This window comes from Doryrhamphus excisus, linkage group LG9 (genome assembly GCF_037039965.1).
Source record: "Doryrhamphus excisus strain RoL-2023G ecotype Guam linkage group LG9, RoL_Dexc_Guam_v1.1, whole genome shotgun sequence".
NCBI classification, from domain to species: domain Eukaryota; kingdom Metazoa; phylum Chordata; class Actinopteri; order Syngnathiformes; family Syngnathidae; genus Doryrhamphus; species Doryrhamphus excisus.
The window spans coordinates 9120268-9148102 of record NC_136365.1 but is presented as its reverse complement, the minus strand read 5'-3'; the positions used below and the strand labels follow the sequence as shown (position 1 = coordinate 9148102).

The window sequence follows — 27835 nt, the reverse complement described above, 5'->3', positions numbered from 1 at the left end:
CCTACCTGTGAGGTCTGCGCGCTAACCACTCGATCACCGTGCCGCCCCAAAATTATCCAAAATTCATTCATTCATTCATTCATTTTCTACCGCTTTTTCCTCACGAGGGTCGCGGGGGGTGCTGGAGCCTATCCCAGCTGTCTTTGGGCAAGAGGCAGGGTACACCCTGGACTGGTGGCCAGCCAATCACAGGGCACATATATAGACAAACAACCATTCACACTCACATTCATACCTATGGACAATTTGGAGTCGCCAATTAACCTAGCATGTTTTTGGAATGTGGGAGGAAACCCGGAGAAAACCCACGCATGCATAGGGAGAACATGCAAACTCCACACAGAGATGGCCGAGGGTGGATTTGAACCCTGGTCTCCTAGTCTGCGCGCTAACCACTCGACCACTGTGCCGCCCCAAAATTATCCAAAATTTGTAAATTAAAACAATGCCAATGTACTTATATTTAAAAAATTCAGCACAAGAAAAGTAAAAGGCTCGTTCTATTGGAAGTGTTTACGGTTTTCAGCCTTTTGGGAAATTGGGAGGAGGTTGGAATCTCGAGGATTCTGTAGGACTGCCTGTACAAGCTGGCTTTTTCTGCCTTTTTATTCCGTGTCACTGTTTTGTATAAACAGCATTTACACAGAACGAAGGGATAAAGTCATCCCGGTAATATTCCACCTTGAGAGGTAGTATCAGAGCCGTAACGGAGGCGGTGGCACTGCCTGTGTAAGGTTCGCTTGCAATGCTGGAATACACTGGAATGTGAAGTTTAAACACCCATCACCTTTTTTGTCACTCTCCAACAGGTACTTGGTATATCACATATATGAAAATACTCCACTTCACTGTATAAAAGGCACAGGCAGATGAATGCCAGATCTTTCTGTTAGGGCTCTGATACTTTGAGTTCGTGATTTCACATATTTATTGATGATATTTGAGGCTCTAAAGTGCCCAAAGTATTATCACTGAGGGACAAACCCTGAAAAATACCATTTTTACTATTGACCGATTTGGAATGGTCCAATAAAAAACAGGATGCAGGCTGCAAATGGGTAACACCTTACTTCATGCTCCGTGAACAAGTAATTAGCATGCTAACTAACAACCAATCTTTGTTTGACCTTGGTGGAGTTTTGCATTCCGACTGTGTAATCCCACTGTACGCTTCAGTCTTGTGTGTTAGTGGGGAGTAGTCCGGTTTTAGGAGTAGTGGAACTTGAGAGGATGATGAAAAGACTGATCACAAGAGTTTCTCAGACTTGTATAACAAATTCAGGGTTAGTGTAGGAGAAACCTTGAAACTCATTCTGGTCCAGATTCATGATGAAGAGTTTATCCGTCGGTGTCAACTCCACCGCCATCTTGGTGAACTCCTTGTCGAAGTTGCCCACATCACGGCGGGATTTCTGCCACAGAGTGGAAAAAGGTTACGTTTAGAGTTACTGGTCCACAGTAAGAACAGAAAACCAAGACTGACAGGAAGCAGAAAAAACTCCCATTGAAGCACAGTGATGAGAGGAAGAAAGGGGAGTCCATTTATCAACACAAAGACATTTTTGGTAATGATCTGTGTGCTTTTGTATAGTGGTGCACATAAACCAGTCCGTGTGTCAAAAAGTGAGTGCCCAAACAATGAACCCTATGTGTTGCATGCATTTTTTAACCAATTCTGACTGCTAAATAACCCACCATGGAGCCAAAGAAAGTTTGCAGTTTTGATGAATTCCATCTCAGGGGATCTATGGGAAGTCTGCATCAACAATAAATTCTATCTCTTTGTCATTTATAATTATTTTGCATTGTTTCGGCTTTTGCAACTGTTAATAGTTATCCTCCCTATCCGTGTGGAAGTGGTAAGTTTTTGGCTATTTAAGTTTAAAGGAAATAACTTGAAGGCTACCGTTTAGGTCGCTAGCTCTCTAGTTTGTGAGTTAGCATGTGTCTCAAGACCCTGCAGTTGCGCAATATGTTGTAAAGAGTATAAATGTGACTATAGTCGTGTTTTGTCATGTCTACAGGGCTCTAATAATGCGTTGTTCATTTTAATCTGAAAAAAATAATTTGTCTACCCACCAACTATATGTGGTTTCTTAAGTTTTTATTATTTGGTGTTTTATTATTATTATTATATTTATTTATTACTGATTGATTTTCTTTAGTCTTGATTTGTTTATTTATTTTTCATCTTATTTTGTGTAGAAAAATAAAAAGTAAGATATTTGAGAACAGTGGAATGTTTTATCAGAGCTTTTCTTGTAGAAAATTGGAACCAAAGCGAATTAAAAAAATGTTGTTTTTAATAAATGCGTTTTTGTTTTTTTTTGGAAAACCTGATGCGGCCCAGTCTCACCCAGACCCGAGCTCCAGTGGCCCTCAAGTAAACTGAGTTTGAGACCCCTGGTGTAGTGGGATTGTAGCCTTTGTATGTTGTTCTTTCCGTAGTTGTCACCAAGTCTTAGTGGAATGGCGGTTTTCTGACAATAATAATGCCTGTATTGTGTATATAAAAAAGATGGCAAATTCATGTTACAAGTCTATCGATGACTTCGGGTAAATAGTAATACACCACTGAAGTCACACAAAAATGATAAACCGTCTTGTAAGACTTGAGTACAAATGTACTTTGAAGTGTACCAGGCATTAAAAGAAACTGAAGAAACTGACTGTAGTATCATTTAGATCATTCAGAAGTGGGAGTCGAGTTTGGGAACAACATGACAAAAACAGGTAAACACATTCAGAAATAAAACAAAAGATGGAAAAAGAACAACCCCGGACTGAATGTTACAGATACAAGGAGACCAGAGACAAAGACCTGTGTGTCAAAGAGGAACATTATTGGTACAGACAAAGATCCAAAAACAGATCCTACAACAGGGAGGGAGGTGAGCCGAGCACATTAAAAAGAAAGGGGGAAAAAAAAAAAAAAGAGTGTTTACCTCCTCTTGTCTTGTCTGAGGGCAGCCAGCTGAACTGTGGAAGGACACTGGTCCTTCGCTTAGTTGTATGAGTGAAGCAGGCATGATTTTAATATTTCTTGGTGAAATATTTACGTTCACTTTCTTTTAGCTTTAGTGCTTACTAGATCAGCGGTTTCCAAAGTGCAGCCAGGGGGCCACTTGCGCTTTTTTTTTTTTTTTATTGGCTCACAGCACATACCAGACATATGATTTAACACGAAAACTTTAAAAAATTATAAAAAATTGTACTCTATCGAGAAAAAGTCGGAATCTTATAGACTAATATAAGGGAAAAAAGTTATTTTAGTAGCATAAAGTTGAAATACTACAGAAAAAAGACATTACTCTGTAGAGAATTCTTTTGAGAAAAAAACAAAACAATAAACAAAGTTACAGTTTTGGAAAATTAGGTTGTGGAGAAAGTTAGCATTTTGAGAATAAAGTCCAAATTCCGATGAAATTATTATGAAGCAGGCACATGTGGCTTATACACTGGAATTTCTGGAATGGATTCATGGAATTTACAGGGTTTCTTATGGAAAAATGTATTCAGTTTTTGACTGACCACTTAGAGCGGATGAATACAAAAAAAAAAACGAGGTACTACTGTGTACATTCTGAGCATTTCAATTAAAATCCTCGCCTCATTTGAGATTTTCTTTTGTAATTTTTAAATAATTACTTGCACAAAACACATCAATGAGTTTTCTAAAGTTTTTCGGAGCTCAGTAAGAAGGCAGACACAGCAGATTTGGCCTGGTAGTCACCAGTGAGTATATTATCATTTCCAGTCATACGGAACAATTATACAATCCATAGAAGCTTCTGTCTTTCTTTCATCCACAACAAATACATTTGATATATTCATCTAAAAATGTTCACATGTTTCCTGCTATTGTTCACGGTTGCTGTTAAGTGCTTGCCTGTCTTCATTTGTTTCTGTGTGTGAACAAAACCGTGACAACAGCAGCACCACCTCCCCCTTTGTTTGACACATTTGTTACGCACCTTGGCTCACGATAAACACACATGTCACCTGACATAAGAAAATCAACTTTTGGAAGGTTATTGTGTTGTTGATAAACACAAATGTTTCAATGCATATTGTAAGGATGATGTGTTTACGTTGTAAATTGGCACACAGAGTTTGACTGCAATCTTGTGATTCTCAGTTCTACTGTACTTTGGCGCTTTGACAATCTAACGAGAGCTAATACAAGAGCGGTAAGAAATACTGTGTTTACAGAGACAATGATTCCACCCATTGCATAACTGATGCTTTGCAAACCACATGAATGCAATTATTTTTAAATGAATACCTCTATGGAGATAATTATTTTGCAGCTCTCATACTGGATCTCATTACATTGTTTACTTGTACCTGACATTTTGGTCTTTTGGGTCATTAAAATAAATGCGGAGTTGAATTCTGCAACGTTCAAAAGCCACCGAACGGACACACACTGACTGTATAGAGCAGGGATGGAGGACATTTAGTAATTAATTGATTTTTTTCTGAAAAACTATTTTCTCTGTGTGAATGTTCAGACTGCTGTTTCCATGCTAGTATTGTGTTGAGATGAATAATGTTCACCAAAGCGGAGGTCGGTACGGATGGATCTCATAGTAGCTGATCACAAACTGGTCGGATCGACAGCGCCTCTGCTGGTTGCTGTCAAGTAGTGCACTCCATTTTGCCCAAATTTCTTCCAGTTGTGATTATTTGAAATGTGACTGATAATCATAATAATAATCATCCAGTACTGTAGCGACTTATCCTGTGATCAGACCACAAACATTTGTGTAACTATTACCAATGTGTTGTATTAACAATGTCAAAATATACACGTCAATACCGCTGATAACGCATGGAAAATGACATTTAAACGGGGAGGCAGACCTGCCATTGTTGGTATTTAAAGTGATGTTGCATTCAGGAAGTGAGCAACACCTGCACTGATGATAGAAATAAAGCCAGTAGAGAGAGTGGCTACCACAGCGACATTACTGGTGCCTTCATACTTGATATTCGGATGATTTCTTCAGACTGCCCTGATTTCTATCTGCATGATAAACGTTTTGCAGATTCCCTGCTAAGAACTCTCATTTCCCAAAGTGTCAAACTGGCAGCGTGGATATGCACATAATGGTGACACTCTCACATTGTCTGATACGGGAGGCTCACTACTGCAGTGATTATATGTATCGATGTATGTGGCATGGTCAGTGGATAGAGTGAGGGTACTCAGGGTTAAGAAATGAGAAGCCTTGGAATTCGTCCTGGTCCAAGTTGGCTATAAGCTCCTGATCTGGGGGAGTCAGCTCTGGGGGATGGCGTGTGAAAAAGCGGTCAAAGTTCTCTGCGTCACGCCCACACTGCCATGGAATAGGAAAAGAGAAAGAAGATGGAGGGATGGGTGTGAGTGTGATGAGGAATGAGACCAAAACAAATGGAGAGAAAAAAGAAGAAATTGAACTAAAAAACATGGCATCAACCAATCAAATCGCTCACAGCCGAGACTGTGGATTTCCATTGGTCTACTTTATACAGGTGAGCCGTCATCATTGGTCATGACAATGACACATATCTGTGTAAGAGTAGTGACCAGTGACAGGTGATGGTTGGGTGCTGAGAATAATGATCTACTTACCTCCCTCTTGTTATTTCACCTATCAATTATTTCAGATTTCTATGTCGACAGAAGCTGTTTCGGTTGTGCTAAACAGGAAATTGTGTACTAGATGTGTGATATACTTACAGATTTAGGTTTGAAAGGCGGCTGAACCTCTTTATTCTCCAGCTTTTCCCAGTCAATGTAGCGGAAGAAGGCATGCTCCTTAATGTCCCTTTCACCCTCGGGACCGCAGCCGAGACGTTTGCCTGGGTGCTTGGTCATCAGCTAGAAATCACACAATTCACTTTTGTACAGGTGAAAGATGTAGCATACTTTGAAGCATTGTATCACATTTCTGTGATTTCTATCATAGGCTGTGATCACAGTTACATATCCAAAAGCAGTCCTGTTCAGTTCTTAGAATTCTAAATCGACATTTTGTGAATTAAAACTTGGAATTTATTATTTCATGGATTCACACGAGATGTCAGGAGCTCAGTTTTGAATGTTTTCTGTGTTTGTTTGTTTGGTTTTTTTTTGCTCAACTGGACTATAGCTTTAAATGGGGTGTTAATTCCTGAATGACTCCCATTCAAAGCAGTTAGAACTTAGCATCACCATCATCACTTTAATCTAGGCATGCACCAAGCCACATTTTTTCTCACTCCTGATCCGATTTTGTTACATGAATTTGGATATGTGCTGATAAAGATACTATTCCACGAGTTCTGTTAACTTATTATTATTGTTATTATTATTATTATTATATACAACAAAGAGGCTGAGGAACCACATGCTGCAGGGTGGCAGCATGTGACTTATTGTTGAGGGCGGCACAGCGGTCAAGTGGTTAGCGCGCAGACCTCACAGCTAGGAGACCAGGGTTCAATTTCACCCTCGGCCATTTCTGTGTGGAGTTTGCATGTTCTCCCCGTGCATGCGTGGGTTTTCTCCGGGTACTCCGGTTTCCTCCCACATTCCAAAAACATGCTAGGTTAATTGGCCAAATTGTCCATAGGTATGAATGTGAGTGTGAATGGTTGTTTGTCTATATGTGCCCTGTGATTGGCTGACGACCAGTCCAGGGTGTACCCCGTCTCTTGCCCGAAGACAGCTGGGATAAGCTCCAGCACCCCCACGACCCTCGTGAGGAAAAGCGGTAGAAAATGAATGAATGAATGATCCGATTTTGTTACATGAATTTGAATATGTGCTAATAAAGGTACTATTCCATGAGCTCTGTTAACTTATTATTATATACAACAAAGAGGCTGAGGAACCACATGCTGCAGGTTGGCAACCTCTGCACCAGATGCATAAATAAAGTTATTATTATTGTTGATTATTGTTCTCTCAAGCTTTTTCAAACATTCCACACTAAAAAAATAAGTAATAAAAGTATGGCTGATTCTGGTTTGAGATTGCCATCAGCCGATATTCAAGGCTGCAATATCGGAAGTGAAAAAGTTGGGGAACCTCACTGCATGTAACTGACTGCACGGTTATACAGCCTTAGCCTTACTTCCTTAATTTAATTGGAATTATGTCTTAACAACAGCTTATGCCAGAATTTACGTGTAATCTTTTATGTGTTTGCAACTGTCTCTGTATGTGTTCTCACCCCCTTGCAGATAGCGACGGCTTCTTTGGACATGGATTTTGGGTACGAGACATGATGCTCCATGATTGACTGGAACAACTCGTCTTCATCCTCCCCATCAAAAGGCGGCTGGACATCAAAAACATGAACATGCGGAAATATTCTGGTCACCATTGTTTGTTCTTTATAAAAAAAAAGTATGATAATGCCAACCTGTCCAGCAAGCATTTCATACAGTAACACTCCGAAGGCCCACCAGTCTACGGATTTCCCATACGGCTGGTAGGCTATGATCTGGACGACAAAAGACAAAGGAGTGAGAATCACTGAGAGACAAAAAAATATATGTAAAGATGAGTAAACACACCTCAGGGGCGATGTAGTCTGGTGTTCCGCAAAATGTCTTTGTAGTAATGCCGTCGTACATGTTCTCTTTGCACATGCCGAAGTCAGCGATCTTTATGTGGCCTTCACAGTCCAGCATCACGTTGTCCAACTTTAGATCCCTGCAGGCACACTTGCAGGTGATAAGTACATACTACGGTTCTAGGAAGATTGTGAACAAGCACACAGCTTCAGCCAGTAGACAAACACACTCACCGATACACAATCCCTTTGGAGTGGAGGAAAAAGAGTCCAGTGGCGATCTCAGCGGCATAGAAGCTGAAATACACATGGACAGTTTTTTAACTATTTTTTAAAGATGTATGGTAGGTTCCACCCTCGGCTGTGTGGAGTTTGCATGCTCTCCCTGTGCATGTGTGGGTTTTCTCCGGTTTCCTCCCATATTCCAAAAACATGCTAGGTTAATTGGCGACTCCAAATTGTCCATAGGTATGAATGTGAGTGTGAATGGTTGTTTGTCTATATGTGCCCTGTGATTGGCTGGAGACCAGTCCAGGGTGTACCCCGCCTCTCGCTCAAAGACAGCTGGGATAGGCTCCAGCACCCCTGCGACCCTCATGAGGATAAGCGGTAGAAAATGAATGAATGGATGAAACTACTTTAAACATTGAATCAAAAGATTCTATTTCCATTACTTCCAAAGGGCAAAGTTGTTTTTGGACTTCATATCTGGAATAATGACAGAAGTGGTTACCAATTAATGGACAGAAATGTATGTTGCGTCACCCTACCACTACTATAATGTACCACATTCCTGCTGTTAGGACTTTTTAATGAAACGTACGGTAGGGTACCAGTTGGTTGTTTTGGTACCCTGAGTGCCCCTCCCCCCAAAAAGGAAATCTTAACCTATAAGGGGTTAGCTTGGGCCCCACATAGTGGTAAAATCAAGGCTCACTCACCACTTGCTAAAACATTTGTACTAAAAACTTAACCCAGTCTAGTATCCTGCTTTTGCATTAAATGTAAATTCTGTACTATGTTTGTGGAGCATACAAAAGTACACTGAATTTTGCTGGATGAAGTACTTCTTTTTACTCACACAGCATGTGGCTCCTTAAACTTCCCAACTTGTTGGATTTGGTACATGAGGTCCCCTCCGTTAATATACTCCATCACAAAATACAATCGGTCCTAGAGGCCAAAGATGAGGAAAACACTACGGTGAATAACAGGTTATTCTAATAAATAGACTTAGAATAAGTAATTGAGTCCTACCATGGTCTGGAAGCAGGAATGCAGCTGTGTGAGGAAAGGTGGCTTCCCAGCAAGAGCCAGGACCCTTTTCTCCACCATGGTACACTCCACGTCATCGTCCTGAATCACTACATCCTTTTTCAGGATTTTTACAGCGTACAACTCGTCGGTACCTTTCCTCTCAGCCAGCATCACCTGAAGAAAGCCAGAATTAGAAAATTATCTAAATTTCATGAGGCACGTTTTCCCTCCAGGGAGTACCTTGCCAAAGCTGCCCTTTCCCAGAACCATGATGAAGTTGAAGTCAGAGAGCTTGATACGGTCCTGGTTACCATTGCTGTCATACTTGCTGACGGAGGAAGAGGAAGAGGGGTCTGACGGCTTCCCTGGACCCACTTTTGCCCTCTGGAGACGAGAGAAGACCAAGATCATTTAGGGGGAGGGAAAACATGGCAATTTTATGAAACCGAATTTGTCAATACTGACTCACTTCAAACTTTTGTCTTAGCTCCTCATTGCCATCTTCACCATCAGGCTGTACGGGAACGTTAAAATACTCTCCTTCTTCCTGGGACAGAAGCTTGAACCTTCGGATAAAGATAAAAATGGTCTCCTAGGGTTGCACACACAAAAATGATGTGCAGGGCACATATAGACAAACAACCACTCTCACATTCATACCTATGGACAATTTGGAGTCGCCAATTAACCTAGCATGTTTTTGGAATGTGGGAGGAAACCGGAGTACCCGGAGAAAACCCTTGCATGCACGGGGAGAACATGCAAACTGCACAGAGATGTCCAAGCGGTGAATCGAACCAGGTCTTCGAGATCTCCTGACTGTGTTGCCTAAATGCTAACCACTTGACCAAGTCTAATACTTGGGAGTCGGAAAAAATATCGATATAACCGGACTGTCGATATATCCGATCCTGCGCCGAACTGCATTAAAAGTGGGCAATATAGTATAGTATATATAGTATAGAACAATGTCGAGCATCTTAAATCAATCTTTGCTTAAGGATTTCAATACCAAAAAAGAACACGGCGAACGGCTGCTTCGAGTCAACTTTATTTTTCACACTTCCACCACCAGAGCACAGCACACACACCGATTCCCGCACTTCCTGGTTCACAGGTCATGCTCAACCCGCCCCACATAGCTGGCCAAACACATGCCTGCAACATTAGAACCAACTGCGTTCGTGGTTTCTCTCGTGTGAACCAGGAAGTGCGGGAATCGGTGTGTGTGCTGCGCTCTGGTGGTGGAAGTGTGAAAAATAAAGTTGACTGGAAGCAGCCGTTCGCCGTGTTCTTTTTTGGTATTGAAATCCTTAAGCAAAGATTGATTTAAGCTGCTTTTGTATCGATATAAGCAGACCAAATTGGCTGGCGGGAGATGAAAAGGGCATCGTAGTAACCGGATTATCATAATAACCGGGTATCGTACTAACGGAGCTAATTACTGTATATCACAAAAGACTAGAAATTTGCCGGGAAATGAAAATAGTATCGTAATAAGCAGTAATTCGTTATAACCGATATCGATATAACGAGACTTTACTGTAATAATAACAAAAACAATGTGACAAAATTTATGTGCGCATGTGGAAAAAAAAGTGTCCCCGAGAACCGGTCCACTATGCTCAACACCGTCGTTCAACTTGCATGCCTACTATACCAAAACAAATTCCTAGTATGTGTTTGATCATACCTGGCAATAAACCTTTTCTGATTCTGATTCTGATGCCTTAACAAGACCACACAGCCTCCACCTTACCATCCATCTATCCCTTGTTTCTGCAGCTCCGAAATCCCAAAAGATAGAGATCCCATGAAGTCATTCCTACTAGTCAAATCCCAATCCCAGATCTCCACAGAGAGACGGCGGTCCTTGTCACTTTCTTTAAGGTTGCTGATGGAGGACAGGACATAGGAGCAAATTAAAAACAAGTTCCAAAAAGAATACAGTATAAGAAGATCAAATAAAGCTCACAAAGTGAAGGTCTCATTCCAGGTAGGGTTTAGGCAGCATTTAATGGTCTTGGTCTTCTGTTTGCTCTCACTTTTGGGATCGGGGACCAGCTTGAGCTTCACATAGGGGTCTGACAAGCCATTAGGGTCCATGGGGACCAAGTTCTTGGCTTCTTTGACTGTGAAGGGAAAATCAGATATTATCAACTACTGATGCATTTCCATTGGAAAAAACAAGGTACCACTAGAAATAGTAGCTGGTTAGCTGGGGTTCCAACCGTGATGATCTGATACTAAGGGTGTAACGGTACACCGTAATCACAGTCCAGTTTGGTTTCAAGGTCATGGTTCGGTACACAGGAAAGGAACAAAGTGCAAACTAGCTGTGTCTTAAATATCATAAATACATTTCATTTGCAGGAGAGAACTAGGAAGTGTTGAGTACTGTTCATGCAGTGTAGTAGTAGCCTGTATCCACTATTTATGACTGACTTATCTTAATTGTTTACATGTAGCAGAACATTGTTCTCCATTGTTGTTGTTTGATGTGATCAATGTACACTGATGTGTTCAAGGTAGTGTGGATTTCAGTTTCCTGCAGTACTGTTTTGAAGTGGAATCGCAACTGCTGCAAAACCTGTAGTAGATCCGTGCTGGTACTGTGTAGTGGGAAAAGCGCATTTGTGAAGACCAGTATGAAGGGTTTTCAGTCACAACAGTGACCTCATGCTGTAGATTTTTTGGAATAACTCACTGAAATTAATAACGGAAACCAATAAGCTTTGAGCGGTAGCAGTGCAGAGACCAGAATGTTGACGAAACAATTCTGTAAGATTCTGTTACATCAGGGAAGTATATAGTTGGACATGCGTCTGCAATACTCCCTGGTTATTGTCCTTGGTTTGCTCTGCCCTAAATAGATCTGGCTACATTTGACAACACTTAACAACAGTTTAGTTTCTGCTCCATAATTGATCCGGAGCTGTCTGCTGGAGACAAAGCTGGCATATGGATGCATGCAGGGGAAGCAATGTGGGCCAATCGTTGGACCATTGATCGGCTAATGGGCTTTCTGGTTTTGGTCTTAGGTGGATAAAGCGTTTGAGTCTCTCTCTCTCTCTCGCTAAGTGGAGGTAGGTCTGTCTGTTTATATATACGCTCATACCATTATCAGTGTTTCTGTCCACCAGAGGGAGTACTTACTGGTGACTGTGAGGGTGTCCTCAATGATGCCAGCTGAGATTTGGATGCGCCCTCTCCTCTCAGTGTGATCAGTCCCACACAGGCTAGGCACGTTGGCCACACAGCGCTTATGGATGTTCATCATACAGTCTAAGACATACAAACATAAATAGGTGTACACTCAAAAATCGAATGAACGGCTTCATTATTGGTTTATAATGAATAGTTTTACATACATACAATGCATATAAATACATATAAAAGATGAACACAAATCAACATTAAATATTACTTTAACCTTCACTGAAGATGTGATTCTTGGTGTGACTGTTCCCAAAGAAACCATGTTCCGGTTCTGAGTGTTTCCCACCTCAATTACCCAAAATGGAACCACTTAATGTTTCAAGTGCCATTAATTTGATAAAGAAGATAAAAAAACACTATTGGACTGAATTTAATTCAAGAAATAAGTCATGACAAAACAGGAAGATGGAGTCTGTGTTGCGTCTTGCTGCCACATTATGCCTTCGGGAACACTCACGTCAAGAATCACGTCTTCACCCAAGGTAAAGGTAATCTTAAATGTTCATTTATCCTTTTCATTCGTCAGGAAATATTTTATGCTTGTAACACTTTTAAAATGTGTTTTGTGTTGACATTTTTGAGTCAACCTCTGATGACATCATAGTCGTAGCTGACTTTTTTTTGTTACAGGCTAAGGACGTTTTGTGATATAAATACATTAAGAAGACAGTTGCAGTGTATTAATACACTAAACGTAAAATTTATGTAAAAATAATAGCATACATTTTCAGGGTTAACTGAAAAACACGCAAAAACAGGGACGCTAACTGAGGTACCACTGTAATTGAACAAAGTCATTTGCAAGGATAAACTCCCTCTCACTAAATTGTAATGTCTCAGTATGTCCGCTAGAGAGCAGCAACTGTAGACAGAAGCGTTTCCAGCAGAGGTTGTGTCCCTCAAGGTATAATTAACACGATATATCTCAGAGGGATAATTATTAATAACTTACTTTGCACCTTTTCAATGATGGAAAAGGTACAGATGGGTTCCTGAGTAATAAAAGTCTTGTGTCAGTGGTACAAAAACATACCCAGACAGTATAACAGTGTGAATGTACAGTGTAAAAAAAAAAAAATATATATATATATGTGCGTGTGTGTGTGTGTGTGTGTGATTGGACACGTAAATACACCACTCACGGAATGAAGTGAATACACATTTGTGAAATATGGATGTGACTTGTTCAGTTTATAGCCTTAACACAAACCATCTGTACGTAGATGAAACACGCACTCCCACACAAACACTATATACACTATATATAAATATATATGTAGGTGTACGTACGGTCACATTTCATGCCCTGGTGTATCAGCCCGTAGAGGAGTGAGCCACAGTGGTCACAAAAGGTTGGACTGGAGTACGTGTGCACCTTAAATTTGTGTTTACTACGAGGATCCTGCTGAGACACATAACAGAAGCAGTTTAGGATTAATCGTTATTACAGGATGAGGCTCCCATGGTACGGATGCATGACTGTGACTGTGTGTGTGTGTGTTTGTGCATGTGTGTGAGAGTGTAAACTACTGGCCCATTAACCCGAGGCAACCAGGCAGCACATTTTCCTTTTACCAACATGTCTAAAGTGATTTGAATTCAACCAGTTAACAGGAAACAGGCAGAGTGTGTGTGTGTGTGTGTGTGTGCCAAGGGACAATGATGACACAGCTAATTGCATCAGTAATATTTAACTCACATTTTTTACATTACTGTAGAGGACATTTAATAGTCAAACGGTGAACGGTTGTTTTGTCCTGTGACTGACTGGCGACCAGTCCAGAAGTCAGCAGGGATCGGCAACAGCTCACTCGTAATCTTAACAAAGACTAGCGTTATAGAAAAGCAATGAATGAATGAATGAACTTGAACAGCCGTCATCCATGAGTCTGGCCTTATGCACTAGTTATTAAAAAGTGTTCTGTTGTATTTACATGTTCCATTAACAGTGGTTACATTGATTTTATAATTGTAGGACAATATAAAAGGTTTAAAAAAATATGATGCACGAGGTTCACCGGCAATGTGCATCACCTTAACATTAGCCCATCATTATTTGTCCTCAAAGTTAACAGACTGTTTCATTGTTTTGCCTCTAAAGAGCAACATTTCCACACTGTTAGACAAAGCCATCAATTTAATTACGTAACATTGAATTACTTGGCTACAAACTACCTGCAGCTACCTTGTTTTGATGTGACGTAATATATGTGAAGTGGAAATTCCCATTCCAAGACAAGTTGTAAAACCTGGAGCCATGGACTCTATATGATTTACTTACGTCGGAGGCGGGCCCCTTGTCGGCACCGGGACAGGAAAAGGTGACAAATTCATGACAGCGCTTGTGGACCACAAAGCAGCACACTGTGGAATGGAAAGAAGAGGGAAAAAAAAATATTATTTTTTTGGCAATCTCAAATCAACAAAGAGATGAATCAATATGTCAATTATGTGCCATTAGTCACTGCATAATAAGCCACTTATTGCCTCCCCATGGAGTGCTTAATTTTGTTTTGTATGGTGTTTGTTTGGCAGGACTGTTTCTCTTCTTTATTCAAGCAAATGAATAGAGAAATAAATATTGTCACATTTTAATCTCCACCTTTAGGTAATATGAATGTATTTCACATCTGGATTAAGGCTCTAATGTTAAACAAGGTATTAGATCATAAACAGGTTTTCTATGTCATAACTACAAAACTACTCCATGTCATATATACATAAACATACATACATATATATATATATATATATATATATATATATATATATATATATATATATATATATATATAAATAATCCTACTTCGCATAAATCACTTATCACGGTTTGATCTGGAAGCAATTACCCATGATAAAAGAGGGATTACTGTACCCGATAGTCGCTACAGGCGTGAATGATCTATTTTTGGCTATTCATTTTGTAGCTCATGTGGAAATATTTGATCAGTCTAACGAAGGCATTAATGAACATGGCAGCAACCGGTTGGGTTGTTTCATTTAAGCCAAGTAAGTCAGCAAAGTTCAAGTGTCCTTGTAACGTCAACAACTTGGAGTGGGTGTTTTCATCTACCACATGGTTGTTTTTACATGATATTGTGAGAGGAGGGTGATGAGAGCTTTGCTCTGAGTCCCAAGATGAATTTTCCATTATGATGTTTAAATTAGGGCTGCACGGCGGTCAAGTGGTTAGTGTGCAGGCCTCACAGCTAGGAGACCCGAGTTCAATTCCACCCTCGGCCATCTCTGCATGTTCTCCCTGTGCATACGTGGGTTTTCTCCGGCTACTCCGACTTCCTCACACATTCCAAAAACATGCTAGGTTAATTGGCGACTCCAAATTGTCCATAGGTATGAATGTGAGTGTGAATGGTTGTTTGTCTATATGTGCCCTGTGATTGGCTGGCGACCAGTTCCCGCCTTTTGCCAGAAGACAGCTGGGATAGGCTCCAGCATGCCCGCGACCCTCATGAGGATAAGTGGTATAGAAAATGGATGGGTGTAATCCTCAAGGTCCTGGCCCACTGCTGTTAGGTTATAATCTTGCATTAATCTGCAGTAACCCTGACAAGGCACACCTATGAAGTGAAAACTATTTCAGGTGATAACATCATGAAGCTCATTTTGAAGGAACAGCAACGGTTTGTAGAGCTATCAAAAAAAAAGAAAAGACTGACAAAATATAAGCCATATTAAGAGTTATTTCCCACTTTTTTGTGAAGTACATAATTTCGCATACTATTCTACTGTATATTTACAATATATATTACAATCAGGTTGACTGTGTCAACCACACTGACCAAAATGACGCACACACTTTGACACTGGTTGACATTACGCTTTGGTTTAATCTTAATTATTCACACTGTTGTTACCTTTTCATGAGGCGCAAGAGCAACTGGCAGCAGTTTCCATGAGTTTCTGGCCATTAATCAACACAATGCTTTTGTGTACATGTGAGAATTTGTTGAATCGCATCGACAGAAGGGCCAGCTTCTCCAAAAATCAGAGTTGTACTTGAGGTTTATAAAGAGGGTCGAAGTAGGCCTGACCCCTTTGTCACCGTGGATATGCGGGTTTAGTCTCAAGGCCTCTCACTCAGTCCCTACTCAGCCTGATTAACTAAGCAATGAACAGGAAATGTAGTTTTCGGCCACTCAGCATTTAAGCCAAATGTGCAGCTATAAAAAGCTTGCAATTAGTCAGAGGTATTTGGACAATGAAGATTGTGATTGACACTTTTAGTTTTTTTAGTTTTAATTAAACAGTTTCACAAAAATATGGCAAAAATCTAAAAACTGTCTCCCCGATACTTGACATTACTCCATTAGGAACACGTGCTCTGTTCAAGTGGAAACATGCTGCAAAACAACATTTCTCTTCACAAAGCACAACAATTTCCTTTCAAGTTTCTTTATTTCTGCTTTTCAAGTGTGAACGTCTAAGACAAGCTGCTTCTAGACTAGACTTGTCGTTCATAATGAAAGCAACAAACTTCTGCTTTTGTGGAAAACAGGGGCTTCCAAATATAGTAAACATTACAGTTTGGGTGTCCAAACTTTTTCTCGCAACGACTGCAGATCATTGGGCGAAAGTCACGGAAGACGAACTTGATGGCAAACTCTAGCAGGGAAGTTAAATTGAAAAAGGTGTGGACTGACTTGGGCTTTTATAGTGTGGATGGGACTCTCAATGTGCTCATTCATCCTGAAATACAGGCGTCATATTTGCACAGAACACTTATAAAAATACTTGATGAAGCAAATATTTTTGGTGAACTACTCACCATGAGCTGATAAGCTACTGCAAGCATACAAACTACCTGTTGGAGACCCTCACCATCTTAAAGCCGGACACACTGCGTGTTTATGTTCAACTACTTAGACACACATCTCGTGTTTTGATGACAAGTTACAAGTTTTATAATGACGGCAAGAGAGCAAGATAGTCAAATCACACTTTAAAAAGGTAGATTAGCATGTATCCCATGAGCGTAATAGCCACTTGTAGCTCGTCGACAAAAATAGCCAGGTGCCGTCAGAAAGGCAAAAAACAAAAAAAGCCAGAAAGTGGAATGAGATTGAAACGCGAATGATCACACTCGCTGTCATAGGTAAGTTTAGCACGTGACAAGCTGTCGCCAATTGGCTATACAATTTAGTGTTTTTAGTCTCTCGATAATAAAAAACAAAGTGAACATCAACACATGACGTATCATGTACTTTTATCTGGTCACACATACTCAAGTACCAACCATGCTTATCATAATACAGCGTAGTAAAGCATTTTTATTCATTCATTTTCTATCGCTTATCCTCACAAGAGTTGCAGGGATGTTGGAGCCTATTCCAGCTGTCTTTGGGCAAGAGGCGGGGTACACCCTGGGGGGTACACCCTGGACTGGTCGTCATCCAATCACAGGGCACATATAGACAGAAGCATTTTTATGATATTTTAAATTGTTTTCAAACTGGTTGTAGTCAATATCTGCTTAAATAATAAGCTATATATGAATCAACATATTATATCTATCCATTCATACAAAATACAGTAGTATTACTTAATTTTCTTTTTTTTGTTGTGGCACTGGGCTGCACGTCGAGTGGGTAGTGTGCAGACCTCACAGCTAGGAGACCTGAGTTCAATCCCACCCTCGGCTATCTCTGTTTGGAGTTTGCATTTTTTCCCCGTGCATGCGTGGGTTTTCTCCAGGTACTCCGGTTTCCTCCCACATTCCAAAAACATTCATTCATTTTCTACCGATATTTCATCACAAGGGTCGCGGGGGTGCTTCTCTCCTAGCTGTGAGGTCTGCGCGCTAACCACTAGACCGCCGTGCCTCCCATTCCAAAAACATGCTAGGTTAATTGGCGACTCCAAATTGTCCATAGGTATGAATGTGAGTGTGAATGGTTGTTTGTCTATATGTGCCCTGTGATTGGCTGGCGACCAGTCCAGGGTGTACCCCACCTCTCGTCCGAAGACCGCTGGGATAGGCTCCAGCACCCCCTCGACCCTTGTGAGGATAAGCGGTAGAAAATGAATGAATGTTGTGGCACTTTGCCACAGCTACATGTAGATACTGTTATATGTGACAAAGCAAATAGTTATTAGTGTAATATCTAATAATATATCTTATTAATGATGACTTCATTCATTTTGTGACTATGCTAAGGGCCACTAAAAATTGGTGTCCAACGTGCAGCACGGGGCACTTTGGACATCCCTGCAATGCAACCTCAAACAGCATAATGATGGAGTTGTATCCATCTGCAGCAGTGCACAAAGCCAACAGATAAATGAATGAAAAAGGGAAACGTGACAAGAGGGTGAGATGATGAGAGAGACAGGAGGAGATGAAATCAAAGAGAGATAAACTGTGTGTGTGTGTTTATGCATGTGTGTGTGGGCAGGAAGGGATGGGTGCACAGCTGGGTTTGAGGCAGTGTGAGGGGGTGGAGAATTCATTTGTGTGTTAGCCGCGTGTCAGAAAAGCAGAAACAGAGAAGCGGAGCAACGGCTAACACAGTGCAGCTTCAAGTCGCACTTGAGCCTTCTGCTCATAAATTTTCACTGTTACACACACACTCAGGCGCGCACACACACACACACACACACACGCAGGCATGCTACAGAAAGACAGGCCGAGTGACCCGCCATGGAGGTCTTTCTTTGTTGCCTAGCAACCAGGCAGTGCCTGACAGATGAGCCTCCAAATGCCACCCCCTTTCTGAATGACTGGCAGCATTAACAGCCAATCCAACCATTCCAAAAAAAAAAAAACATTCCTGCAGACATGTGCCAGGAGTAAGCGAGAGGGATGACAATTCCCAGTCTTCAAACCACTGAGACACTCAAGGCGGATTAAACACAGAAAAAGCTCCATGGAGATGGCCTGATGCTACTCAAGTGGACTTTAAAGAGTTTGCCACTTCCCAATTTAAAATGGCGTCAACGTTTGCCCAAATTTGACCTAGGTTTTCCTACACATTGTTTTGTTTTATATACAGTATCATATGGAACAAACTAGTTTGTTTACCATGTCCTGTATTGTTTATAAAAACTGAGTGCCGAAACAAAACCTTACTGTCTGTGCTTTTAAAAAAATGTTTTTTCATTGAATACAACTGCTAACTAACCCGCCATGGAGACCCAAAAAAATTGCAGCACTTTGACAAAGAAGGTGATAAACACTTTTGAATTCAATATTACTAGCATGTACGGGACGTCTACATAAACAGTAAGCTCCATTCGCCATTGTTGCTAAATTTCAGGAAATGGGATCAGTGGACGATGCCATACGCGGTGGGCGGCTGGCAAAGCTGAGGACAAACTGTCATTCTGTCATTGCCTCCTGTATTCTACATCGAAACATAACCGTTATTAGGAACGGAAGCGCACAGTGACTTTTTGAACATCGTGTACCATATATGACCTGAAGAAGAACAATGTGACGGCAGCAATGGAAATGCGTAGCATTCCGGCGTAGCTCTGCTTGGAAAAAGGAGTTCAGAACTCCTGTACCAGGGTCAATTCTGACGGTACTTATGTGGAAGTAATTGTTTTAGTCAGGTCTTGAACAAATTGAGGTAAAGTGACGTGCGCTACTTGATGGAAACCAACAGATGCCCCGTTGATTCAATCTCAGCTAATTTCATTTCTAAAATAACATCATCAACTATGGTGGAATTGAGCTACATAGATAAATCTAGAAAATCTAATTTTTTCTAAACCAACAATCGTCCCATCACACATACTTGACCATCGACTGAATCGGTCAGTTAAAAAGAGACCATTACAACCAGCTTCAGTCAATAAGCAGGACGAAGTCAACCCCTGCGGTCGCATTCAATAACAATGACACCATTGGGAGAGGATTTCTTTGAGAAACTACTGCAATTTGAGCTCTAGATTTGTTCTCTCTCGTGTCATTACTGCCAAACAGCAAATACAATCTATTGCAAATGAGTTGTCGTCAGCAGAGTGCCAAGTGGCGAAGTGGAAGTGAGAATCAGCGCCTTCTCAAGTTAACTTTGTACTGAATATAATTTCTCGAAGGAGAGGAGACAACCTGCTAACAAATACTCTAGTTGGTAGAGCTAGCACATAGGGCTGCATTATGGGAATTATTCAAGATAAAAATCCATGGACTTGTTTCTGACCTCCTTGGAAGAAGAATTATGGCTTATGAAGTATATTCCTCTTAAAAGGTGACGTTTAGGACAGCACCATTTCTATTAGGCAGCCTCGGCTTCAAGGTTGCACATACAGCAACAGTGTTCCTTGGTTTTAGTGATGTGCTTTTGTATGTGAACAAGTAGACACATGATCAAATCCACAGCTACCAGACCTGATGAAAAGGTTTATCCAGAAGTCTTTGTTGCATTTAAAAGAAAGAGTTCATAGTCTGTAACTGCCGCTTGCCAACGCCACTTCCAAACATATAACCCCCCTCGGTTGTCCTCTTATGCCCCCTTTTCTATTGCACTGTACCTCCTCTGCTGCTTGCCATTGACCATTTCCCATGATCATGCGGGTGCTATTTCTAGTAGCTGGTTATTTGGGGTTCCATATGTGCCATGTCATTATTGTAAACCACTGCTGGTCGCTCATCATTGTTACATCATCATTATAACGTTTGAGGATTTCAGCCTTACTTGCGATATCCACAGCATAGGAATATTTTAATATTCGAGTATTCCACTGAACATTTTCTAGACTAATCCAGTAATGAAATCATTTTTTTGGCTTGGTTAAAGAGCGATTATAAACACACGAGAGAAAATAATATTTCACAAAATAATGAACAACCAATTGGTTTCATTTTTTTTAGATAATCAATGTTTTTATTTCTTAATTTCCCATTGTGCATAGAACCAATCTGTATTTTCTTCAGTCTGAAGCACAACATGATGGTGTAAACTGGTAAACTTCAGACAAATATTCTTTACAAGATATTGCGTTTTTGCAGTATTGAAAGTCAAATGTTCTGTTACCCTCAACGAAGTGACACGCACTTCCTTGTTCCATTACAAAGTATTGTCTGCTAGAAATAATCAGGTACTGACTTTTCCGATCTGTAAAAATGCTGTTACAATGTTGTTTTCTCATTTTAAATAATGCCGAAGCATCAGATAATAAGGTTTGCGCAATTGAAACCGAGCCCTGAAAGAGGTTTTGGATGGCTATTTCAAACACAGAGTTCGACGTCAATGCGATCCAGACTTCCTTATATGGGCTACATATTGCCAACACTCAGTAAACGCGGACCTGTGTATGCGGAGGTCCTCGCGCGCGCTTGGGAGTGTGACCAGTCACAGCAAAGTGGGGGTAACCTAGAGGAGGGTCGGGGCTGGAATAAATTAAACACAGTGTTTGGGTTGGAAGCAGGAAGTCCATGGAAGACCTAGAAAGCTTTCTGTGTGGGTTATTGTGCTGAGCTGCTCTATTAGAGTCCACAACTCAATACAAAATGGCCGAAAATTTGGGAGGAGGTTATGCAAGTTCTAATATGTGCTGGTGCCGCATTACAACAGAATCACGTCACGGTGTTGAACTTGTTGTTTAGCCATGCTTCCTGTTGTTTTTTTTACGTTTTCTTTCACTGTCGCTTTCCCTTGCCTCTTCAATTTTCCCGCGTCTTCAAACGTCCACTTCCTTCTTTGTCTTCTGCGTGGGTGACGTAAGTGCATTGGTGACATAAGCGATTCCTCGAGGCAGAAAAAATCCTCAATTATTTTTTTTGTAATAGATGGACTAATAATTCGAGGAATCGTTGCACCCCTAATCCACAAAGCAGCATATGGTGAGACATTTCAACAGGATCTTAAATGTGTGTGTGACTTTTTGTAACACTCTGGTGAACATGCAAGGCTTCTCAAAACATATATTGTAATGAAAATATAAAGGACAGACAGAAAGAGGAAGCTTTACCTGCAGAACAGGTACGGAAACACACCCAGAATCTACAGGAGACACCTTTGTCACACGGGTAAGAACACGTCTGCACCACATGTCTGACATTCCTCCTGTGTTGGCGCTCCTCCCATCTAGATAACACTACACTCACTCCTCTAGCTCCTCACTACAGTACTGTGCCTTGCTGGTTTCACGGGTTAAACGAAGCACACGTGCCAACCACCTCAATATTAGTTAGAGAATTCTGCCTTTGCAGAATTAAACTATGTTATATAGAAATGTACTAAATCATATGAAGAACTGATTCTAGTACTTTGATTTCCTTATTCAGTTTGACGCTTGAGCATCTCTGTGTTTGCATGTTCTCCCCGTGCATGGGTGGGTTTTCTCCGGGTACTCCGGTTTCCTCCCACATTCTAAAAACATGCAGGTTAGGTTAATTGGTCCATAGGTATGAATGTGAGTGTGAATGGTTGTCTATATGTGCCCTGTGATTGGCTGGCGACCAGTCCAGGGTGTACCCCTCTCGCCTCTCGCCCGAAGACAGCTGGGATAGGTTCCAGCATACCCGTGACCCTCGTGAGGATAAGCGGTATAGAAAATGAATGGATGGATAATTGTGTTTCCAAAAAAATGTGTCATATATTTTAGATACAATTTGAAAATTTAATACAATTCATTCATTTTCTACCGCTTTTTCCTCACGAGGGTCGCTGGGGGTGCTGGAGCCTACCCCAGCTGTCTTCGGGCGGGAGGCGGGGTACACCCTGGACTGGTCGCCAGCCAATCACAGGGCACACATAGACAAACAACCATTCACACTCACATTCATACCTACGGGGAGAACATGCAAACTCCACACAGAGATGGCCGAGGGTGGAATTGAACCCTAGTCTCCTAGCTGTGAGGTGCGCTAACCATTAGGCCGCCGTGCCACCTAATACAAGTCCATTTTGTGTTATTTGTTAAAGCCAATCCAACTTGGAGAAAACCTTCTAATAATGATTACAATCGAGCACTAGATATTACATAACGACTGAAACTTTCAGTGTAAACAGTCGATAGGAAGTGAAGCAATGGTCATTTCCTCTTTTTCAACAATATAAGCAAGAATCTAAACTGTAACTGTAAAGGGCTTTATAAAAGTAAAGTATTTCTTCCAAGCTGTCAAAGCTGGCAGATATTTGTCAAGGCATGCCTCAGCATGCAGCGCTCATTTTAACTATGATTAACACATTTATTGCAACACACACACACACACACAAGTCTTATTTATGTGTTAAATTGCTTATTTTCTCTGATTATATCTACTATATTGGGTAATTCCGATATAAAGGTGACTATATGGGTGTTATGTTATGTCTAGAGAGCACTAATAAAGTTACAATGTGTATTTAAAAAGGTCGATGCGCAACATTGTACAAAAACTGAGATAAAATATAAAAATGGACACAATTTTTTGAGAAAAAACAAGGTTTGACTGTACAACATAAAAATATGTCCTCAGTATGGAAAAAGTTGGGACACACCAGGCCTAAAGATGTTTTCTTGCAAAACATAACATATGAAGCCGGTTAGCTAGTCAAATCTAACCCGGTTTTAACTTTAGCCCCTTAGAATTACTTGCAGCAGACTAACCCATCAATTGTCTATCACAAATGTGGAAGCTGATCAATACAACATCACAAGTAACCTTTTGACCTGCATGGTTAATTGCAAGTGATCAGCACACAACAGGGTACAACAACACAAATAGTAACATACTATGTGTTCAACAACCACAATAATTAACCTGTTGCCGTGACACAACTCTTGAATTGGATGTCAGGTTATGTAGTTGTACCTAACAAAGTAAGTCCAGTAAGTGCAAAGATTGAGCAAACACAAGATCCATATCAGGTTCACAAGTAACATAACAAAATGAGAAAACAACACCCAGCCAATGAAATCTGAATCAGCAACAGACACAGCCAATATGGACAGTTTATCTTATGTGTCTTCTACAACTAGATGTGTTGATGTTCATTCATGGGTGTGTGGGTAAACAGCTGCCAACATCAGGACAGTGTGAGCCAACAGGTCATTTTGGTACAAAGCAGACCAGCAGGCCCATATAGACACCCAACACACACCACAAACACAAATTTGTGAATGAGCATCTTACCTTGGCACTGGAATCCCTGCTTACCAAATCCCCTGTAGACACAAGAGAAGGTTGTGATCAATAATAGTAAATGAGGATTAATAATGACGCATTCACGGTCGCTCGGCACATGCAAGAAGCTGCCACTGCGGAAGGAGTGCATGACTATGCGGCAAAAAAAAGAGCCAAGCGACCGCGGCTGTTCCTTTGCTGCAGCCCGAGCGAGTAAGTCCTGCGCCATGCTGCGATTGTTACGACTACAAGGAGGTAGATGTTGGATCCAACCGTGAACCGTAGCACTGCGGCGGCATCAAGTGAATCACCTGTGTCCTTCCTCTTTTGCTTCGCTCACACGCACACTCACCAGATGAAGTCGGTGCAGTGGCTGCAGAAGGTGGGCTGCTTGAAGAAGCGTGCGATGAACTTGTGGTTCTTCACTTCGTGCACGTTCTTCTGACGAAGGGCGCCCTGGCGAGCGAAGCCGCGCGCGCCCTCCGCCACCTCTCCGTCGCTGCCGGGGTCAGCCATCTTACGAGGCAGCGGCGGTCGGAGGGAGGAATGAGGGGCTAAGGGGAAAGGCGAAAAGGAGGCGGTGGCGGTGGCGGCGGCGGCGGGGGAGAGCGAGTCACCGTGCAGGTGTGTCCTCCTCCTGCTCCTCCTCCTGCTGCTGCTCGTGCTGCTCCGCCTCCTCCCCCTCCTCGTCGTCGTTGTCGTCTTCCCCGCCCCTCTGGCAATATTGGGTCGTTTCTGACGAGCTCGCCGCCTCTTGCTGCACGCTTGCTTCCCTGTTGACTGTCAGTGCGAGTCTGCGAGAGGTGGCCGATTGATAAAAATATCCATATTGTCGATAGCGGGTTGGTATCTGTATCAGATCGATACCAGCGTGAGGAAATCCTTATTTTTCAGTTATTTTATGTGTTTATTTTCACAAGTTTTTTTGTTGTGTTTTTCAAATATACTATTATATTATTATTTTACAAATATGGTTTCCAAGATGGTTTATTATTAAGATGGTATATTATTTTTTTGTTATTTCACTCTGTTGACTTTATTAAGGTCACACAATTCAATAAAATAAAAAGGATAACGAAATCATTCATTCATTCATTTTCTACCGCTTTTCCTCATGAGGGTCGCAGGGGTGCTGAAGCCTATCCCAGCTGTCTTCGGGCAAGAGGCGGGGTACACTCTGGACTGGTCGCCAGCCAATCACAGGGCACATATAGACAAACAACCATTCACACTCACATTCATACCTATGGACAATTTGGAGTGGCCAATTAACCTAGCATGTTTTTGGAATGTGGGAGGAAACCGGAGTACCCGGAGAAAACCCACGCATGCACGGGGAGAACATGCAAACTCCACACAGAGATGGCCGAGGGTGGAATTGAACCCACGTCTCCTAGCTGTGAGGTGCGCGCGCTAACGGATAACAAAATAGTGTTCTTATTTTGGGGCGACACTGCGGTCGAGTGATTAGCGCGCAGACCTCACAGCTAGGAGACTACGGTTCAATTCCACCCTCTGCCATCTCTGTGTGGAGTTTGCATGTTCTCCCCGTGCATGCGTGGGTTTTCTCCGGGTACTCCGGTTTCCTCCCACATTCCAAAAACATGCTAGGTTAATTGGCGACTCCAAATTGTCCATAGGTATGAATGTGAGTGTGAATGGTTGTTTGTCTATATGTGCCCTGTGATTGGCTGGCGACCAGTCCAGGGTGTACCCCGCCTCTCTCTGCTGAGTGGGTGTGCTGTGATGTGCTGTGTGATATATGTACAACCCACACCCTTTGTAAAAAAAAAACAGCTACTCAGAATGATCTGAAGTCTCACCTTTCCTATGCCGCTTATCTGGAGCCTATCCCGTCTAACTTCAGGCAAGAGGCGGGGTTCACCCTGGACTGGTCACCAGTCAATCACAGGGCACATATAGACAAACAACCATTCACACTCACATTCATACCTATGGACAATTTGGAGTCACCAATTAACCTAGCATGTTTTTGGAATGTGGGAGGAAACATGTATGAGTTTTAACATGTATACATTTGTCACAGGCAGAACTATTGCAGTCACAACTGTCATGACACAATGTGGCTGTACCGCATTTTGTGTAAAACAAAAATGTAGTGGTTGAGCAAGAAAAGCGAACACTTGTTGTCATTGTTATGTTACTAAAAATGTGCAAACTCCCTATAGACAGCTCATTCTTCCGGACGATAGAGTCTTTATGAGACACTGCCACCACCCCACACAACCCCTCCAACTGAAAAAAACTTTTCAGTTGCTCCCAAACTTACCAATCATCACCTACCATCATTACATCATAAAAAAAAATAACAAAAGGGTCATTGGTCAGAGTGTGCTGGTAGCTACAGATGAGAAGCCATTCTTGTCCACCAATGAATTTAGCATTTAATTGCCTTTTTTGGTGGACTGTGCAAAAGAACTTGACCACATACATTTTGAGGTATAGGGCCATTTTTTATATATTTCAACAAAAATAGCCCAATATGCTACAAATTTTGCCAATGATTATTACACCAGGCGGCACGTGGTTAGCACGCAGACCTCACAGCTAGAAGGACCAGGTTCAATTCCACCCTTGGCCATCTCTGTGTGGAGTTTGCATGTTCTCCCCCGTGCATGCGTGGGTGTACCCCCGCCTCTCGCCCGAAGACAGCTGGGAGAGGCTCCAGCACCCCTGCGACCCTTGTGAGGAAAAAAGCGGTAGAAAATGAATGAATGATTATTACACCAAAGGAAACATGTATGTACCTGTTGCTGCTTTTTTCAACTTTGTGTCACTCCTCCTTACAAAAAAAAAAAAAAAGTGCCTCTTCCCTCCATGGCCGTCAGAGGTGACGCTGCAGTTCAACAAAGGTCTGTGGGCGGAAGATACAGGAAAGAATTTGAGACACAATTGGAGCCTTGCCCCTTGTTGTGCCTGACTGTGTGAAAAGTAGGTGTGCTTGCAATTCAAATAAACAACCCGCCTACTATTGCTAAAACATACTAGATAATGTAACATACAGGTCAGTTTTACACAAAGCAATTGTATAACCAGTGGAAAAAGCAACAGATCTGCACTCGGGGGACCGCGACTCACTCATCAAAGCTGGCATGAGTGTGCCGGCAAGGGGATATTGAACCTGATGTGGGTATGCGGGTTTAGTGAGTCAAGTAAAGGGACTTGTTGCACATGTGTGAGTTTCTTGGGTGTCGTAAATGCTGCATTGAGTGTTGAATCATACGTCAACGTCAACACCATATTGGATGTGGTATAAGAGAATGGGGAAGAAGCTTCATAATGACTAAAAATACTTCTTCAGATCTACACTTTGGTTCAATCCTGACCTCCGCCAACTCAAAACTGTAGGCTGCCGCCTGGAACACCTTCACAAGAGGACAGGTCTCCCTGTACATTTTTAAATGTATTTCAAACACATTAAAACCTACAAATCTACCTAAATGCTGCCAAATCCGCAAAAACTCCAATATTATTCATCATGATGGAAACAACACAAGGGTCTTATTCTCAACTGACAAGAAACGATACTCAACCCCCAGAAAGCAACTTTCCATTTCTCATCAGTATCACAATGTCAGCAATATCTGGATTTCATGCATGATATGGTCAGCTCTATCCATCAGAACCTGACAACTAGTACTGTGTCGGCTTTCATCCAACTTCCCAGTTAACAGATTACTGCTGTGATCAGGTCTTCTATGTCCCCCACCTGATAACA

The 27835-nt window shown here is 41.6% G+C and overlaps 1 protein-coding gene across 6 annotated transcripts; it reads right to left on the bottom strand.

The window, feature by feature from the left end:
- Positions 1-385: 385 nt before the first annotated feature.
- On the bottom strand, positions 386-26415 carry LOC131098063 (protein kinase C beta type-like). 6 transcript variants are annotated; one of them, XM_058045930.2, is made up of 17 exons: positions 24449-24714; positions 24106-24137; positions 14305-14387; positions 13314-13428; positions 11961-12089; positions 10780-10936; positions 10564-10698; positions 9274-9370; positions 9045-9188; positions 8805-8978; positions 8629-8720; positions 7782-7844; positions 7549-7687; positions 7395-7475; positions 7203-7310; positions 5726-5866; positions 386-1412 (listed from the first exon to the last, which is right to left on the bottom strand). In XM_058045930.2, exons 1-17 carry the CDS (start codon positions 24610-24612, stop codon positions 1260-1262), a joined length of 2007 nt encoding a protein of 668 aa, XP_057901913.1. In that variant the 5' UTR covers positions 24613-24714; the 3' UTR covers positions 386-1259. The 6 variants fall into 6 exon arrangements, with proteins under 6 accessions (XP_057901913.1, XP_057901915.1, XP_057901912.1 ...); XM_058045932.2 differs by having other exon boundaries at positions 13314-13425; positions 24449-24713; XM_058045929.2 differs by lacking the exon at positions 386-1412 and adding an exon at positions 3647-5342 and having other exon boundaries at positions 24449-24709.
- Positions 26416-27835: the final 1420 nt, after the last annotated feature.

Bases quoted from the DNA above. Each gene is read 5' to 3' on its own strand.
- LOC131098063 (XM_058045930.2), bottom strand. From the start codon at position 24,612: ATGGCTGACCCCGGCAGCGACGGAGAGGTGGCGGAGGGCGCGCGCGGC. The intron at 14,388-24,105 runs GTAAGATGCTCA...TCCATTCCACAG, and splicing joins GCAGGGATTCCAGTGCCAAG to TGTGCTGCTTTGTGGTCCAC. The intron at 7,688-7,781 runs GTGAGTGTGTTT...GTGTGCCTGCAG, and splicing joins TCCAAAGGGATTGTGTATCG to GGATCTAAAGTTGGACAACG.